This window comes from Canis lupus, chromosome 14 (genome assembly GCF_003254725.2).
Source record: "Canis lupus dingo isolate Sandy chromosome 14, ASM325472v2, whole genome shotgun sequence".
Classification (NCBI taxonomy): Eukaryota; Metazoa; Chordata; class Mammalia; order Carnivora; family Canidae; genus Canis; species Canis lupus.
This window is the reverse complement of record NC_064256.1, coordinates 14026606-14043521: the sequence shown is the minus strand read 5'-3', so window position 1 is coordinate 14043521 and position 16916 is coordinate 14026606. Positions and strand designations below refer to the sequence as shown.

General features: G+C 42.1%; 1 protein-coding gene across 2 annotated transcripts; it reads left to right on the top strand.

Annotated features, from left to right (window-relative positions):
- The first annotated feature begins 359 nt into the window (after window positions 1–359).
- SRI (sorcin) lies at window positions 360–16493 on the top strand. 2 transcript variants are annotated; one of them, XM_025471474.3, is made up of 8 exons: window positions 360–677; window positions 1832–1915; window positions 4031–4100; window positions 10705–10748; window positions 11515–11662; window positions 12059–12172; window positions 13415–13473; window positions 15046–16493. In XM_025471474.3, exons 1-8 carry the CDS (start codon window positions 375–377, stop codon window positions 15070–15072), a joined length of 849 nt encoding a protein of 282 aa, XP_025327259.1. In that variant the 5' UTR covers window positions 360–374; the 3' UTR covers window positions 15073–16493. The 2 variants fall into 2 exon arrangements, with proteins under 2 accessions (XP_025327259.1, XP_025327260.1); XM_025471475.3 differs by lacking the exon at window positions 360–677 and adding an exon at window positions 819–951.
- Window positions 16494–16916: the final 423 nt, after the last annotated feature.

Here is a 16916-nt window from a genome sequence, read left to right as displayed (position 1 = left end):
ACATGAGACGAAACCAAACGAAAATCTGACACCTGAATTGCTCACATCGGACTGTTCAACCAGGCGAGAAAGGAAAACGTATGCAGAGAACCATTTTCCGAATCTACCTCCGGGAAGAGTTCTAACCTCTCACCTTCCGATTTACCAGCACACTCCTAGCTGTAGTTTCCTCGTATAAAAAAGTAGCTGAGTAATTTTTTGGGAAGAGTGGTCGTATCGCCTGAATCATCGAGATAACTCTAACAACTCCGTCCCCGAGAGCCTGGGCGGGGAGGCCCTGCCAGTGAGTGGCCTCTGTCCTCCCTGGGTGTCGCCGCAGCTGAACCAGGACCGGACTGGGTGCCCTCGCGGTGAACTGTGCAACCGCAAGCCAAATGCTCTCTCGCACACAGTTCCTGAAGCTTTTTCCTGTTTTCCAAGGGCGTTTCCATGTTTTGCTCTTTCCACGCCCCCCTCCCTCCCAGGCGTGCAGGAGCGGCCCCTGGGGCCAGCGTGCAGCCCCTGCCTCCCAAAAGCGCCCTCCGCCGGGAGCCCGGGAGCCCGGGAGGCCCGACAGCCGAAGCCGCCCGCAAGGCTCGGGAGCGTCAGAACCGAGGCAGCAGGACGAAATCGAGAATCCCCGGGGCGCCGCCCTGGGTTGGGACGTGCCATTCGTGGCGCGGGGAGGAAGGCGGCGGGTGAGCGCCGCGCCGCGGGCCCCGGGCAGTCAGAGCGGGGCGGGCGCCCGCGGGGCCGGGACAGCGCGGGGCGGGGGGCGGGGGGCGGGGCCGGGGCCGGGGCCGGGGCCGGGGCCGGGGGCGGCTCGGGCGCGCGTCCCCCCCCGCCCGGGTGGTGCGCTCCGGGGGCGGCCCCGGCGGGAGGGAGGCGGCGCGGCGGCGCGGCGGCGGCGCAGTCTGCACCATGGCGTACCCGGGGCACCCTGGCGCCGGCGGCGGGTACTACCCGGGCGGGGTAAGTGGAGCCCGCGCGCGCTTGCGGTCGGGCCGCGGCCCCGGGGCCCCGTGGACGCCGGGAGGCCGCCCTGGGCCGCTCCGCGGGGCGGTGCCTCGCCGCAGGCCCTTGCCGCTCGGCCCCATCCTCAGGCCCCCTCCTCCTCCCCGCCTCTTCGCGCTGCGGGCGGCCGCGTGGGGGCCGAGGCGCGGGGGGTGGGGGTGGGGGTGGGGGGTGGGGGGTGATGGCCCGGGAAGCCCCCCATGCCCCCTCCCCGGTGCCTGGGATGCGCGGCCTTGGGTATCGGCTTCCTCCCCCTCCCGGTTTCTTCCCCTGAGAGCAAACAGCCATTTTAATCTCGAAGGGTCCGGAGAGCCACCTCCCCTCTTTGAAAGCAAGTGAGAGATTTTTTTTAAAAGTCGGGGAAAGCCCTGGCGGAGGGAGGCCTCCTCTCGCGGCGCCGGGGTCGCGCGTCGTCCGCCCCACGGCCCAACCCAGACCCCGAAGCCGGGGTGCACCTGTCCCGGGCCGCCGCGAAAGATCCCTTAAACGCTCTAAAAGTAGAAGGAGAACACTTCGCGCCCCGCTCGTAAGTTGCTCGCCGCGGTTGCGTTTCCTCGGTAACCTGCAGGCCGGTGGGGAGCTTTAGAGTCGCTTCCCGTAGGCGGCTGGCACGATCAGCACGACTCACCGTGGTCCAAGCCAACGGCGTTTGAATCCTGATGCGGTGAGAACGGAGAGAAGGGGTGGAATGATTGCAGCTAAAGCGTGCCCGGTGCTGGGGAGGCGAACCATCCCTGCGGAGGGCGGGCAGTTGCCTGCCTTTGCACAAAAGCATTCAGTGGTGAAAGAATAAAACTGGATTCAGCGGAATGATGCTGTTGTGCTTCTTGTTTTACAGTATGGAGGGGCCCCCGGAGGACCTACGTTTCCCGGACAAACTCAGGATCCGCTCTATGGTTACTTTGCTGCCGTAGCTGGACAGGTTAGCTTTTCCCCTTAATATTCAAGAATTGTCAGAGTCTGCCTCTGTATTAGCCATGGTTAGAGTGGGATGGAAAAAAGAACTTTCCTCTGGAAAAGAATCCCTTTGCTTCTGTAAAAGAGAAAAAGAGAGAAGGAAATGGATAGTTACTTATTTCTGAATATTCAGAACAAATAGGACAAAGTGTTGCCTGTATTTATGTTAGTTCAATTCAAACTAAACATGTGATTGAATTAGGGTCAGATTAAACAGGAATAGGGGGTTATAAATATATTGTGAAGATCTGTGAAGTAGAAAGATGTTATTAGGACTATGAAATGTCAGGGTCCATGGTGGTTTCCAGAGGAGAAATTCTAGATCTGACGACCACAAGCCCTTGTTTGTACAACTTGAAGACACGTACCGGTAATTATGAAGTCAGATTCTAATGAACACTTTTTTGGGTTGAATTCGATTGTTAATCAGTTACCCCCTAAGAAATAGGTTCTTGTGTTAGACTACCAGCTTCAAAATAAGAAAGTTATTACTGCCTTACTGTGAGGAAGTTAATCTTGTGAGCAGTTTGGTTTCTCTTTAAGGCTGATGCCTATTCTAGGTCAGCTCTTCCATGTCCTTAAAAGGTGTTGTGGCCTGTTGACCGAGAGAGACCCAAGTGTTAGCTCCTGGAGACCTTTCACTTCTCTTGGTTGAGCTGTAGGACGGGGTGGTGTACGTTGAGGGAGGACACATCCCTTGCTCACCAGGACACTGTGTACAGTAAATACACCGCTGGTATAACCCAGACATGTCCAGAAGGGATGTTTAGTCTTAGAAATTCGATTTTGCTTTGTTTTGATCAAAAACAAGAAATAACATAATCTTCATGTGAAGATGCTATCAAATGTTATGGGATAAAAACCCAAGGCCGCCTTTCAGAACAGCATTCTGAGAAATATAGTTGAAGAAATTGAGTGGAAAATTGTGTCTAAAACTGAAAGAGCTTCCCTTGAAGTATCTGCTTAATCTGTTAGTGATCTGTATCTTTGAAACCACAAGACAGGGCAAAGCTCAAGACTTGAGTTCTTAGATTGCCTATCCTTCCAGTCCTGTAAATGACCCCACCTGCTTACCTTGCAGCGGCCCTGGCCTACAGCAGCATATCCATTGTCTTTCACATTATTGTTCCTGCTCCTTGGTTAGAATTTACGATATTCCTGGACTTGAGGCTTGGGGTATTTTATTTTTTAAATCCCTAAAAGTAACATCTGTCTATTTCTGAACTTGATCAGCCCACCAATAGGCACCAGGAACCTTTATTTTCCAGATGAAATTGTGATTCTGGAAAACCATTATGCCTCATCAGAAGCCTAGGTGATCAGGAAGGCTTCTCTTTGTTTCATCCAAGCATTTTATTTACGGATATCAGGTGTGTGCCCTGTTCTCCACTCCTACCAACCCCCAAAAGCTAGAAAGAGGAATAAGACTTTTAAGCAACTATATAAATAATTTTAAGTGCTTAATGGGCAGTTTCCCTGTTGAGGCTAAAAGAAAAGTAGTTCAAGACAGAGACGAGTTTTATTCATACATTTAGAAATACTAGGCATCAGTGGAAGAAACTGAATTACCCTCAGTGTTTTATTTAAAAAAGGAATCTTGTACCTGAAAATTTAATGCCAAATCTAATTGAGGCATTTAGAGGAAATAATGAAAAGATACTGGTAATACTAAAGTATAGATGTGAGCAGCTTTCTGACTTTGTAAATTCTTATGTAATAATTATTTAAAATAGAGTCTGAAAAAAAATAAAATAATAAAATAAAATAGAGTCTGAAATTGAATGCTGACTTTATTTAGGTATCAAGAAATGCATTTTTTGTTTGTGTCCCTAATTATGCATTTGTGGAAGAGAACTTAATTTGTTTTTCTTTCATCATTAAATTATTTTTGAAAGTGGAATGGAGAAAGGAATGCCTGTTTTTGGAAGGTATTCTTTTTTAAAGTGTCATGCATGAAAATTCTCATTTTCTTTATCATTATTGCTGAAATAATACACTGTGAAAGTGAACAAAGAACTAAAAGGTACCGATCACTATTGTAATTCCTCTTCCTATTTTATTTATTTTTTTTTTTCAAAAGGATGGGCAAATAGATGCTGATGAATTGCAGAGATGCCTGACACAGTCAGGCATTGCTGGAGGATACAAACGTGAGTTGACAGTCCCAAAGTTTCTCTAGAAGTACTCTCGTGTTTCATATTTTAACTGTTACTTATGATGATAGCCTTCAAGGACACTGGGCTTTTCTGACTTAGCAAAAATTGGACTTTCCAAAGCTACTTTTGGTTGTTCATTACAAAATGTTAATTTGAAAATAGTTGTTGGGATCCCTGGGTGGCTCAGCAATTTAGCGCCTGCCTTTGGCCCAGGGCGCAATCCTGGAGTCCCGGGATCGAGTCCGGCATCGGGCTCCCAGCATGGAGCCTGCTTCTCCCTCCTCCTGTGTCTCTGCCTCTCTCTCTCTCTCTATGTCTATCATGAATGAATGAATGAATGAATGAGTGAAAATATATAAATAAAAAAATGTATATATATATGAAAATAGTTGTTAATCATTCTACACTACCCGCCTGCCAGTTGATTGGGTCTTTTGGATTTGGATTCAAAGCAATGAGCCAGTCTGTGTGGCCTCTTTCACGGTAGGGTGCTGAAATGAAATCCGCCAGGTCGGGTGTCATCAATGACAGGAACTAACATTTACGACTATTTGCCAAAAGTCGACTCTGTCCTGAGCCTGATGGCACTTAGGGTCTGGGGTGGCTGGTCCTGTACAGCTGGTCCCTGAGTGACATGTCCTGCACTCCTGGTTCTGAGTGGCTGATCCTGTCCACCTTCCCCACAGTAGCTGAGCCCCACTCTCATCCCCAGGGAGCCACTTCTGCACTCCTATTTCCTGAGTATGGTGCTGGCAACATGAATCCTTGCCATGACATCCCCCAGGTCTGTCTTCATTTCTCATTTCACCTCAGAGAATGTGTGTGGGCTAAGTTGGAAGTGCCCTTCCTTATTTCTAAACTCTTTGCACTAGTCTTCCTCCACCTTGCTTCCTCAGTTCCTCAAAGACTGGATCTTCTGCCTTAAAATTCAGTGCTTACACCACATTCCTGCCTTTTGAAAGAGCTCTTTGTCAAGGGCTGCAGATAAGGAAGTATTGCAGAAGTGCTGCATCCCAACGGTGCTTCTCATCATCCCATGCACTATACCATATGCTTCTTTTCAGATCAGATCTTGACCATGACAAATACTCAAAGTAGAGAATAGTGTCTTGACTTGCTGATATTGCCAGTGGTTAACTGAGACAGAACATCAAATCAAAGCCTTAGCTGTTGGTAGACTGTGTATTAAAATGCTCAAACTAGAAATCACACCTGAAGATTTATAATGGCATCTTTTAGCTGTTCGACGTGGCATATTTACTAGATGGCTCTCTTTTTAAACTATTTGCACATCTAATTACCCTTTCTTTTATGTGACTTCAGATCCCATTAATATTTCCTAGTTGGAGAAATATGAAAGAGGAACCTTTTACATTTCTCATTTAATCTGGTTCTTTACAAAAGAAACACTTTCTAGATAGGGGATTTTTTTTTCCTGTTGTAGGAAATACATTTAAATTATTAATTGTTAACCTCAAGCAGTTGGGGCTAGTGAACAAAGAAGGTTTAATAGCAGGGTTTGTGAAAGTGAGCTATGTCCCAACATAAACTATTATTCTGTACCCTTTTGGTAGAAGAGGTGTGGCAGGTTTTAAGATCTGACTAAGAAATGAATTTATGTCCTTGGAGAATAGTCCTTTGAAACATTTCATATGAGAAAATCATGTTTAGCAATGGCCTTAGATCATTGAGTTATGGGGAAGATATTTCCTGAGTCATCAGAACCATATGATTGAATTTATTTGCTTACTGTCATCTGGTTGTGGAGGCAGTAAGGAACCATAAAACCATCCTTCTTGTGAGGTGTCAGAGTTTTATAATACAGAAATTATACAGCCATTGGGGTGTGTGTGTGTGTGTGTAAGATTTTGTTTATTCATGTAAGACACAGAGAAAGAGAGAGGCAGAGACATAGGCAAAGGGAGAAGCAGGCTCCAGGCAGGAAGCCTGATGTGGGACTTGATCCTGAGACTCTGGGATCATGCCCCAAGCCAAAGGCAGATGCTGAACTGTTGAGCCACACAGGCGTCCCACCATTGGTGTTTTTTAAACCCAGCTTCCAAACCAAAGAACACACATGGTGGGGGAGCAGTGCGGAGGGATATTCCAATCCAGTACTTACAAGCATCTTCTCCAGTTTAAAAGAAGCAGTCGTACCAGAGGTGGAGTTGATAAGAGAAGTTGCTCTAGTCTATAAGCTAGTAATTCAGCTTCTTTTTTCCCCTTAAGTGTAGTTGTTACTCTGTGGTAAAGTTGAGAGAAACAACTGAAGGTAGGGTTTTCCTGCTAGGTCCATTACATTGTGGATTTCTACTGGAAGAAAAGATGTCTGAAGCATTCTAGTAGAATGAACAGGAGAAGGGAGAGAGTAAAGTAAAATTATAGCTAAGGTTCCTTTGAAATTATTTAAAATATAATTAGCATTAATACAAGCTATTTCTGGGGAAAAATTGAAATTAAAATTGAGTCAGAATTTTCCCCTTCCAAACTTGTTAGACATCAGTGTTCTAGTTCATTAGAACTGTCTGAAAATGTGAATTTTCTCTTCATTCACTTTTGTTCACTGCACATCTCATTCCCTCTTTTAAATCCTTCTAACAAAAGATGACCAGTTTTCTGGGCTTCCTGACATAAAACTGTAACCTGTCACTCTCTTCCCCTAAAATTCTTCAGTAGCTCCCTAGTGCCTATAAAGCAAAAGCTAAACAGCTTAGTAGGAATTCAAGATCTTCTACTGCAGCCTCATCAAACATACATACTCCCATTCCCTTTGCTTGACCCGGACTGTCCTGCTTCTCTTTGGTTATTCTGGTCCCTAGCTCTACTTGGCTGTCACCAGATGTCCCCCATCTTTCCTATCATTCAAGGCTTGACTTAAATGCTCCTTCGTCTGTGAAGTCTTTCTTACTAGGAAGGAACCTTTCACTTCTCAATACTTCTGGTACTGCTTGGTGTCTCCATTATGGTTCCCCATTCTCTGCCTTGATTAGAGTTGTATGCACACATGACTTCTCTTTTCCTTAGACCATCAGCTAGAGCAGAATCCAGTTTTGCATTTGTATTTCCAGTATTCTTGGTATCCTGGGCCCTGCACATAATGAGTACCTAGTAGGCATTTATTGAATTAACAAGTATGGAAGATTGTCTAAAATGGGAAAAAGCATAGCCCTCTACCCTTACTGGTATTTTGACTATGATTTGTCTTCAGGGATTATACATTACTTTTAAGTATTGGTAAAAATTAGATTTTATTAAAAAAAAAAAAAAAAAACCTATCCTTAAAAAAAACCAAACCCCAACTATCCTTAGACTGGTTGAGAGGAGTAACAGCTTTCTACATAGGGATGAGAAGTTCCATTCAGTCATATCACCAGCACATTTTAATGGATGCCCACCATGTGCAAGCGGCAAGGATATGCACCCACAAACAGTGCCTGTGGGACATTGTGGAAGGCGCTGGGATAAGTGAAATATAGAGGCTGTGGGATCACATAGGCATACAACCCAGAAAGTGGTCAGGAAGGTTTTCTTTGCAGAATCGATACTTAAACTGAGGAGAAATGAAAGTCAAGTAGAAATGAGGCAGACCTAGAAGCAAGTGGGATAGGGCAGGGCAGTTGTGTTCCGGGCAAATAGAGCAGCATATACTAAAGACTCAGGAGAGAGAGCATGTGCTTGTGCAGTCAAGGAACTGAGAGAAATTCACCGTGAAGATAGAATATGGAGGTTAAATGAAGAGCCAGGAAACTAGCTGGATTGGGAAAATAAAGGTGTGACTTCATATGCCACTTGGGTGCTTGGACTTCATGCTAACAGCAGTGGAACATCTGTACTGGGACATCTTATATAGAAAAGCACATACTATCCTGGATATAGGATAAAGACCAACCAAATTGGGGGGGCATGGATATGGGAAACGTGGAGAATCAGGGATACCTGTTAAGTGGCCATTAGAATCCTACAGGTGACAGAAATACTAACTAAACCAAGGAAATGACTGTGGGCTGGAAGTGGATGGGTCCTAAAGCCATTTAGAAGGTGATTGAATATCAGTGGACAAGGAATTGGGGACACTCCCAGGTTTCTGGCTCCTGTGACTAAGTAGATGGTGGTGACATTCATAGCACTGGGATAGAGGGAAGGTGTTTGCTTCATGGCCCCTCAAAACCCTTGATTTAAGTCAAACACAGGTGTGTCTGTGTCATGACTGTCAGGCCTTCTCGAGCACTGGTTCTTAAACTTTAGCTGCCTCAGCATCACTGGATTGCTGAGCTCTGTCCTAGAATTTTTCATTCAGAAGGTCTGAGGTGAGACCTGAGAATTTGCATCACTAACAAGTTTCCGGATGATGATGGTCCAGACCAACCAGCTGTTTTTATGTGAATATAAATCACCTGGGGATAGTATTAAAATATAGATTCTGATTTTGTTGGTGTAGGTTAAAGGCTGAGATTCTGTAGTTTTGAAAGCTCCCAGATGATATTAATGTGGTTGGCCCAGGGATCACACTCAGAGTAACAGTGGCCTCAACCTTGGCTATTCACTGGAATCTTTGGGAAACTTCAAAAAAAAAAATAGTCATGCTTGAGTTCCATGCTCAGGTATTCTGATTTAATTGTTCTGTGTAGATGAGGACTATACCTAATACTGTTTTGTATACTTGAAAGTAGCTAAGAGAGTCGATCTTAAAAGTTTTCATCACACATATGAAAAAGTTAATCATGTGAGGTGATGGATATGTTAACTTATCTAATTGTAGTTATCATTTTGCAGGATATACATATGTCAGATCTTTATATTGTATACCTTAAATTTACCGAATGTTATTTGTCAACGACATCTCAGTAGAGCTGAAAAATTATTCTGTGGTTCAGCCCCGATAGCAGGATCTTTTAAACCTTCTGGGTGATTCTGATACTCATCTAGAGTTCTCCCCCTAGCTTAGAGAGACTTCATACCTCCACACAACTGAAAAGCCAGAATGAAGAATCAACCAGCTCTTTCTCAAAAGTGTGGGAAAGTGTTGCTTCCAGTCATCTCAAGAGCTGTATCTGTGGATTGGATGGAGTCTGAAGGGCCAAAGTAGGAATAGTCCCCCACCTTTTATTTCAAGTTCCAGGATATACCAAACATAGGAATCTGTTAAAAGTGGGAAACAATTTGAACTGTTTGGAGACATTACAGTACGAAGAATTAGCTCACATATGTTTTAAATTCAGTTTGCTTGGAGATAAAAACAAAGCTAGTAAGAGCTGTAAAAATGTTATTTCTGTGTGCCTCTCAATACACTTGCAGAGTTTATGCCAGCTTTGCCCATGTGACCCTGTCACTTTTGCCTTCTAGCCTTACATTCCTTGTGCCTATGTTTTCCAGTCATTGATATCCATGAACACAATGTAAGGTACAAGGAATTCTTAATTCGTAACCTGCTAATGCTTAGGTAGTTCATCAGTAGGCCCATTAACCAACAGGTAAATTCTAGTTTGGTTTTCTAAGTGAGGTATAGAAATGCCCTCAGAATATGCTCTAGCTGTATGTAAACTCAAGAGGCTTCTGAAGAGTGGCCATCCCTGAATGGGTCATTGTATCTTACTCTACAATGCTCTTAACTAAACACAGACCTGGCAAGCATAGTTACCAGTTCCATATATAAACTTACTGTATATGAAACCAGGTCATAGGCTATTTCAGGTAGGAGGTTACCATTCAGTGTGTGACATTAAAGGGGAAGGAAAGAAACTAATGAAATAGAATTAGCAAAATCAGCTGTTTATAGTCCGTTAGGTATAGGAACAAAGCAACCCTCTCTTCCTACTCATCGTGGTGAATTGAGCTCACTATATTATAGTTTCAAAGGCATGAAGATTATAGACCTTTAAAAAGATGATTACATAGAAAGTGTTACACCTATCCAAGAACAGAGGTAATGATGCAGTGAACTTGTGTGCACCTGTCACCCAGTTTCAGTAATTATCAATGTGTTGCCATTGCTACTTAGTTCATCTGTAATTCTGTCCATTTTCTTTTGAAGCAAATTCCATATATCTTACAACATTCATTTCACCTAGAAATAACTTAAGTGTTTACTTTTCTAAAAGATAAGGACATTCTCCCCTCAATTTCAAAACCATTATCATACCTAAAAATATTAAGAGTATAGTGCAATACTTTTTAAAAAGATTTCTATTAAAGTTGTTAAAATCAAGTTTGTGTTCATTTTTTTGTTTTTAAGATTTTATTTGAGAGAAAGAGCATGAGAGTGGGTGAGGGGCAGAGGGAGAAGCAGACTCCCCACTGAGAAGGGAGACCGACATGGAGCTCAACCCCAGAACTCCAGGACTATGACCTGAGCTGAAGTCAAACGCCCAACTGACTGAGCCACCCAGGCACCTATCAAATTTAGGTTCTACAAGGAATCCCCACTACCTGGAAAAAAATCTCCTTCAAAGCTCCATGTACTTTAGTTCTACATAAATTAAGTAGTATATAAAAGTAAGAGTACATAAATAGTCACTTTCCTAATTAATTTGAATGTATGCAATGTAATGTGAATTTTTGAAACTGTATTAATATGTATGTACTTTCTTTGATTTAACAGCTTTTAACCTGGAGACTTGTCGGCTTATGGTTTCAATGCTGGATGTATCCTTTGATTGCTGCTGGAAGGTTTTTTCCTGACCACCCCTCCCCCCAAAATTTTCTCCTAAAAGAATTCATCTAAGAATTAATACCCAGTAAATATAAGGTAACAAAGGACCACAAAGTTCTTGAAATCATTAACTTTTAACATGTAATTTGGTGCAAAAAGGGAAGGGAGTTTAGTAAATATAGTGTTGGTTATTCAGGAATTCAAGGAAGCATCAGAAGAGAACAAGTATAGAAATCAGGGTGAAATCAGGGTTTATCGTTGCTTTATCGTTGTTTGCCCCACGTGATTCACACCTGACCTTCACACTGTGGAATTTCTCACATCACAGTTATTAGACTCAGCTTAGCCTGTACTGATCCTGCAGTGCCTTCCATCCCACCTCATTTTCCAAAAGTGAAAGCCCCAGGTCTGGAAGGGCCTGCCAGGGGAATGCCTGGACCCCAGCAGCAGTGCCGAGGGCACTCAGAAAGTGCAGTCGGGTTCCGGTAACGAGATCCCTTTCCACGTGTGGCCCACAGTGCCCACTTTACTCCCTTGTAATCACATCTCACAGGTGATCTGTACTCTGAGGTTTTTCACCATAGGCTCTTTTCATTATATGGTTAGAGTATCCTTTCATTGTATCACATCAAGAGGGACTTGTAACATTTTTAACCTTTTTAGCAGAAAGAATGTTAAACTCCTTTACCCTTGAGCTTTGGCTTAATCATTAGAAAATGTTGCCAAATAAAGGTGCTCTAATCCTTAATTACGGTTCAGAGAGATATGTCAGGCACAATGGGTTTCAATGAATTTAAAGAACTCTGGGCTGTGCTGAATGGCTGGAGACAACACTTCATCAGTTTTGACAGTGATCGGAGTGGAACAGTGGATCCTCAAGAACTGCAGAAGGCCTTGACCACAATGGGTGTGTATGGCTGACTCCAGCCACCGCAGACATCATTCTCCTTTCATTTCCAAAACCAAGTGTTACGGACTCCTAACTCTGGGAAATGAACTAGGGGTGGTAGAAAGGGAGGTGGGCGGGGCGTGGGGGTGACTGGGTGATGGGCACTGAGGGGGGCACTTGGATGAGCACTGGGTATTATTCTATATGTTGGCAAATTGAACACCAATAAAAAATAAATTTATAAAAAAAGGCAGTTTCTGTTTTCTAGAAGTAGTATATGTTCATAATGAAGTACATAATACATATGTAATTCCTAGTGTATATTCATAGTTAAAAATGAGTACTCCCAGACTGAAAAAATTGTGATGACTTTTAATGATCTTTTTCTTACACTTTACATTTTTCATTCCTCAGGTTTTCGTTTGAGTCCCCAGGCTGTGAATTCAATTGCAAAACGATACAGCACCAATGGCAAGATTACCTTTGATGACTACATCGCCTGCTGTGTCAAACTGCGAGCCCTGACAGGTGCGTTCTTTGAGGTGGTGTTCACCAGGGTGTTTGTAAAGTGTTTCTGAACTTCTGTTGCCCACAATCTTTTCTCCCCCCTAACCTCATTGGCTTTTTAAACACTGCTAGTAAACGTGTCTAGCAGAATAACTTTTTTTTTTTTTTTTCAGAAATCCTTTCAGATTAGTGGTAAACTGCTTTTAAAATAATCTTAACTAGGGACTCCTGGGTGGCTCAGTGATTGAGCATCTGCCTTTAGCTCAGGGCGTGATTCCTGAGACCCGGGATCAAGTCCCATATCAGGCTCCTTGCGTGGAGCCTGCTTCTCCCTCTGCCTATGTCTCTGCCTCTTTCTGTCCCTCATGAATAAATAAATAAAATCCTTAAAAAAAAAAATCTTAACTGAATTTCACAAAAATGTTCCAAAACATGATCAGCTAATTTGTGCATTTTTTATCAGCATATGAGCGGTACTCTGTGATTCCTCCCTAGAATATAAAATATTTGAAGAGAGTGAAATTACTCATTAGCTCTCTCTCCTAATTCCTTCTGTTGGAAAGTAGTTTAAAGCTGTGGTCATCTGTTTCAAATGTATGGACTGCTTAGATGAGGTTATATCAATAATCTCTACTTTTCTATTTCCTTTGTTCTTTTTCTTTTTTCTGTATATTTTTCTATTTTTCTTGTTCCATTCCTCTCTTTAGTTTCTCTCTTTTTTTTTCGAGGCTTGAACTCAGGACCCTGAGATCAAGACCTGAGCTGAGATCAAAAATCAGATACTTAATTGACTGAGCCACCCAGGCACCCCAGTCTTTACTCTCTTTAATACCTGGGTTTGTAATTTTTTTTGCATCCTAACAAAAGTATGAGGCCAGGTTTTTTGTTTTTGTTTTTTTTTAATTAAAGTAAATCCTTTTCAATAGCACAGAGCTCAGAGGGGTGGAATATTTTTTATAGCCCATTTGCCATATTAGGAACTCCATCCATCCATTTTCCTAAACACTATCTGTGTTATTAAGAAGTTTGTAGTTTGGAGGCATCTGTGTGATGGAACAGTATCATCTGTTATTTCTGCATTGTATTACTCTGTTGTATATTAAATCTATCCACGTTATTATAGTTGGCTTCTTTACTGTGGGCTTTTGTTTATGTTGGCTGGTTTTACAACTCAAATACTAATGAACCCAATGCCAAAATAATTTACTGTTGTGATGTCAGATGTTTAAAAATAACCATAGATTTTACTGTGGTGTTTTATAGACAGCTTTCGAAGACGGGATACTGCTCAGCAAGGTGTTGTGAATTTCCCATATGATGATGTAAGTCTCACTAAATTCGGAACTGTAAAGATGAATAAGATGTACGCCAGTTGGGCATCCGTTTTGAAGTTAGCCATGAAGAGCATCTTAAGGATGCTGAGTAATCAAGGATTAAATGATTAGGAGTTACCATTCAGAATTTATTAATTTCATTTATTACTAGTCTTACTCATATACTTCACTTTGACTTTCATTAAAAGACTTGGTTCGGAGCCCAGCTGGTCCCACTTACTGGCTGGGTCACAGAGATAGGTTTCATCATTGCTCTGAGAATATTTGAGGAGAGAAAGTAGTAATACCTCCTTCTTTGGGCTATTGGGAGATGTCAATCAGAAATGTCCTTGGAAAACACCATTCAGATGTTGTGTCTGTTTCTGCCTTCATTGAACAAGTATCTCTGTCACCGAGAAGTAAATTTAACAGCTCAAAACTGTACTTAACACACCTATGTTGTTCATTGAGGACATAAGGCACCGATTTCATTTGTTTAAAACAATGCATTTACTAACCACACTGGAGGAGGTAGGACAATGCCAAAGACTCAGTGGGAATGCAGTCACATGCCATCTTGGATGACATTAGTTGGATATACATAACAAAGCTAGGGAAATGTTTCATAGTGTTTCTATTTTTGCTCAGCCTTGGATGTAAAAAACTCACTTTCAGAATGGAAATCACTGTGATAATGATTACAAACTGCAAGGATGACATTTTCAGTTTGGCAGCTGCCACAGTTCTGATAATTTAAAAAGATTTGTGTGTAAATTTGTTTATTCCTTCTGCTTGAAGGTGTTTTCATTATCGTGCATTAGTTTCTCAGGTGATGGCCCTGTCACTGTTTCCAGAGATGGAGAGGCAGCCTATGGAGTGGAAAGTGCCTCCAACGGGCCCCCTAAGAGATTTTAAATATCTTGATCCTGGGTTCCCCCTTCCCTGAAAGGAATAGTCAGCTTGGCTTTGTAGCAGTACTGCAGGCATTAGCAGTACATAGTGCCTCCCTGGCGTCAGAAGAATGAAAACATTGGTAGAAAATAGAGCCTATTGGTGTTTATAGTGAAGCAGACATTTCACAGTGAATATTGATGTTTCTAAACCCGGGTTTCTGAATTGCTGAGGAAAGGTCCCATATTCTGTCTCTGGTCATATATAAAGTTGCAAACTAGGATTTATTTTAGCGAAGCAGATTTTAAGGGAGTAAACTGTTGAAGGTGCTCTGTGAGTGGTGGGATCACACTGTAGTTTGGAGGCATCCGTGTGATGGAACAGTATCATCTGTTATTTCTGAGTAGGAACCTTTTACCATGGCCATTTGTAGAGTCTGGGATAACTGGAATTTAAATAATTCTTTATCCATTGAAGTAAAATCTGCTCTTTGTAAGAAGAGATATCCACTGGATTTTATACTAGACTGCTTCCCCTACAAAATGAACCCTTCCATCCATATACTCTTATTTTAGAGCGGGATCTTTCTCAATCCTTAATTCAAATTAGAAAAATAAAATGTAAGCAGTCTAAAAATCAGCTATTACTTGTTGCAATGTTTGCAGGATCATGTGGATTTTTCTCTTTCAGTTCATCCAGTGTGTCATGAGCGTTTAAACCAAGAAGCCGTATGAACACAACCAACCAACAGCATTCCGATTGGAGTTCTCTCTTGCTCTTACTCTTTGCCTTCAGCCACTGTGTGTAAACTTGCAGCGCTGCTTTTCCTTATTAGCTGTCATAAAGATTTATTACTTTATGTACAAAGTTTTTAGTGTTGATAATAAATTCGTTGGAATTTTACGAATATAAAATCAGGTCTCTTACCCCATTTATAATTTCCTAAAGCCATTGTCAGTGATGCTTTATTTTCTCACTAAACCTTTTATGTAAATTTTGGTGTACAAAATGTTTAAATCACTAGCCCAAATTTTTCACTGTAAGATTCTTAAAAACCTTTTCATTAGCCCACAGCTCTTGTCTTTCCTAGAGGAGCTTTTACATGGTAGTAAAAGCTTTATGTATGGAGTATTCTTATAATTTATTCTCACTTGGATGCAAACAGAAACAAAAACCCATGGTAATTAATAGGGTTCACTTGAGTGGGAACTTAGCACCAGCTTTTTAAGGCTTACACATTTTTCATGGCCTCATGATTGGACAGGGAGCAGAAATGATTATTTTCTCTTGAAAACCTGCATCAGTTGAATGGCAAATATGATCTGTCACCAAGTTTGTTGTCGTCAACCACCTAGACCTTTGTTAGCTCTACTTAAAAGTCTTATAAATTATGAACTTAACTGTATAAAAAAAGAAAACTGATAGAAAGAAAACTAAGGTAATAATATGAAAATATTAACTATGGTCATTTTTGGTTTATGAGATTCCAGGTGACTGTAATTTCTTTTATAGATTTCAGTACTTTGCAAGTTTTCTATAATGTGTGCACTTTCCTTTTAAAATCAGAAGATAATAATCTTTTAAGTGTGTTCACAGTCACTTTAAAAACTGTACATGGCAAAAGGACCAGACAGAGAGGACCACAATGTTGGTGCCGCTACCCCTGGGAGTCAGGGTCAGGAACCGATTTTCTTCCTTCCCATGACTCTTCATCTGATAAGTATTACTCTTGTAGTGGAAGACTTTTTTTTTTCTTCTTTTAATTTTTAAATCATGTGCTTTTAAATAAGATCTGGATTCTCACGCTGGCTGTGCCTCTTCCTGAATATGTGATTTTTGTCATCTCAGATACTCTTAGCTTCCCCACCTTTGAAAAGGAAATTAATACTCCATGAGGGTAGTTCTGAACATGAAAAAGTGTGTTGGTATAACAATAGTATTTGTTTCTTAAATTTTAAAACTGGCCTGGTTTGCTCTTTTCTGCAAGAGAGCATAGCACATGAAACCGTGAAATTCACCTGTTTTCTCCCTGCCAGCAGAGTATGTGTCTTACTTCAGGGCATAGTGTGAGAGTTATCATTCAGATGATCAGTTAGTTGTCAACCAATGAAAAAATAAAACATTCCTAAGCATCTTCAGCCTCATTTCACTTGGTTATGTTTTTTTCAAATATTGCTACATTAATTTTATAAATATTTATACAATCTTAGCTTATGCATCCACATCAAATAGTCACACTGGGGCTTGCATATCAGACCGTGATGCAGCCTGCTTTATGTTACCTGGTGACTCCAGGTTTCATTTTACATACACAGCTTGGCATGAGCCAGAGCTGTTCAGAAATGGGCCAGAGAAGGCTCAGAGGACCAGGAGGGAGGGAATTCACCCTCAGAGTTGGTTTTAGTCTCACTGGAGTCCCATAAAGAAGGGATAGTTTGAGGAAATGGTGACCTCCTGGGTCACCCTAATGTGGTAAGGAGGAAGGCCCTTGCTAGCTCATGATTATGGACCATATTTGAACCATCCTATTGGTTAGGTAAGTCCTAAGGTATGCTGTGTCA

What these genes read in the sequence shown, in the direction of transcription:
- SRI (XM_025471474.3), top strand. Translation starts at nt 375, where the DNA reads ATGCTCTCTCGCACACAGTTCCTGAAGCTTTTTCCTGTTTTCCAAGGG. An exon ending in CATTGCTGGAGGATACAAAC is followed by an intron (nt 4,101 to 10,704) that starts GTGAGTTGACAG and finishes TTGATTTAACAG; the next exon opens with CTTTTAACCTGGAGACTTGT. An exon ending in GAAGGCCTTGACCACAATGG is followed by an intron (nt 11,663 to 12,058) that starts GTGTGTATGGCT and finishes TTCATTCCTCAG; the next exon opens with GTTTTCGTTTGAGTCCCCAG.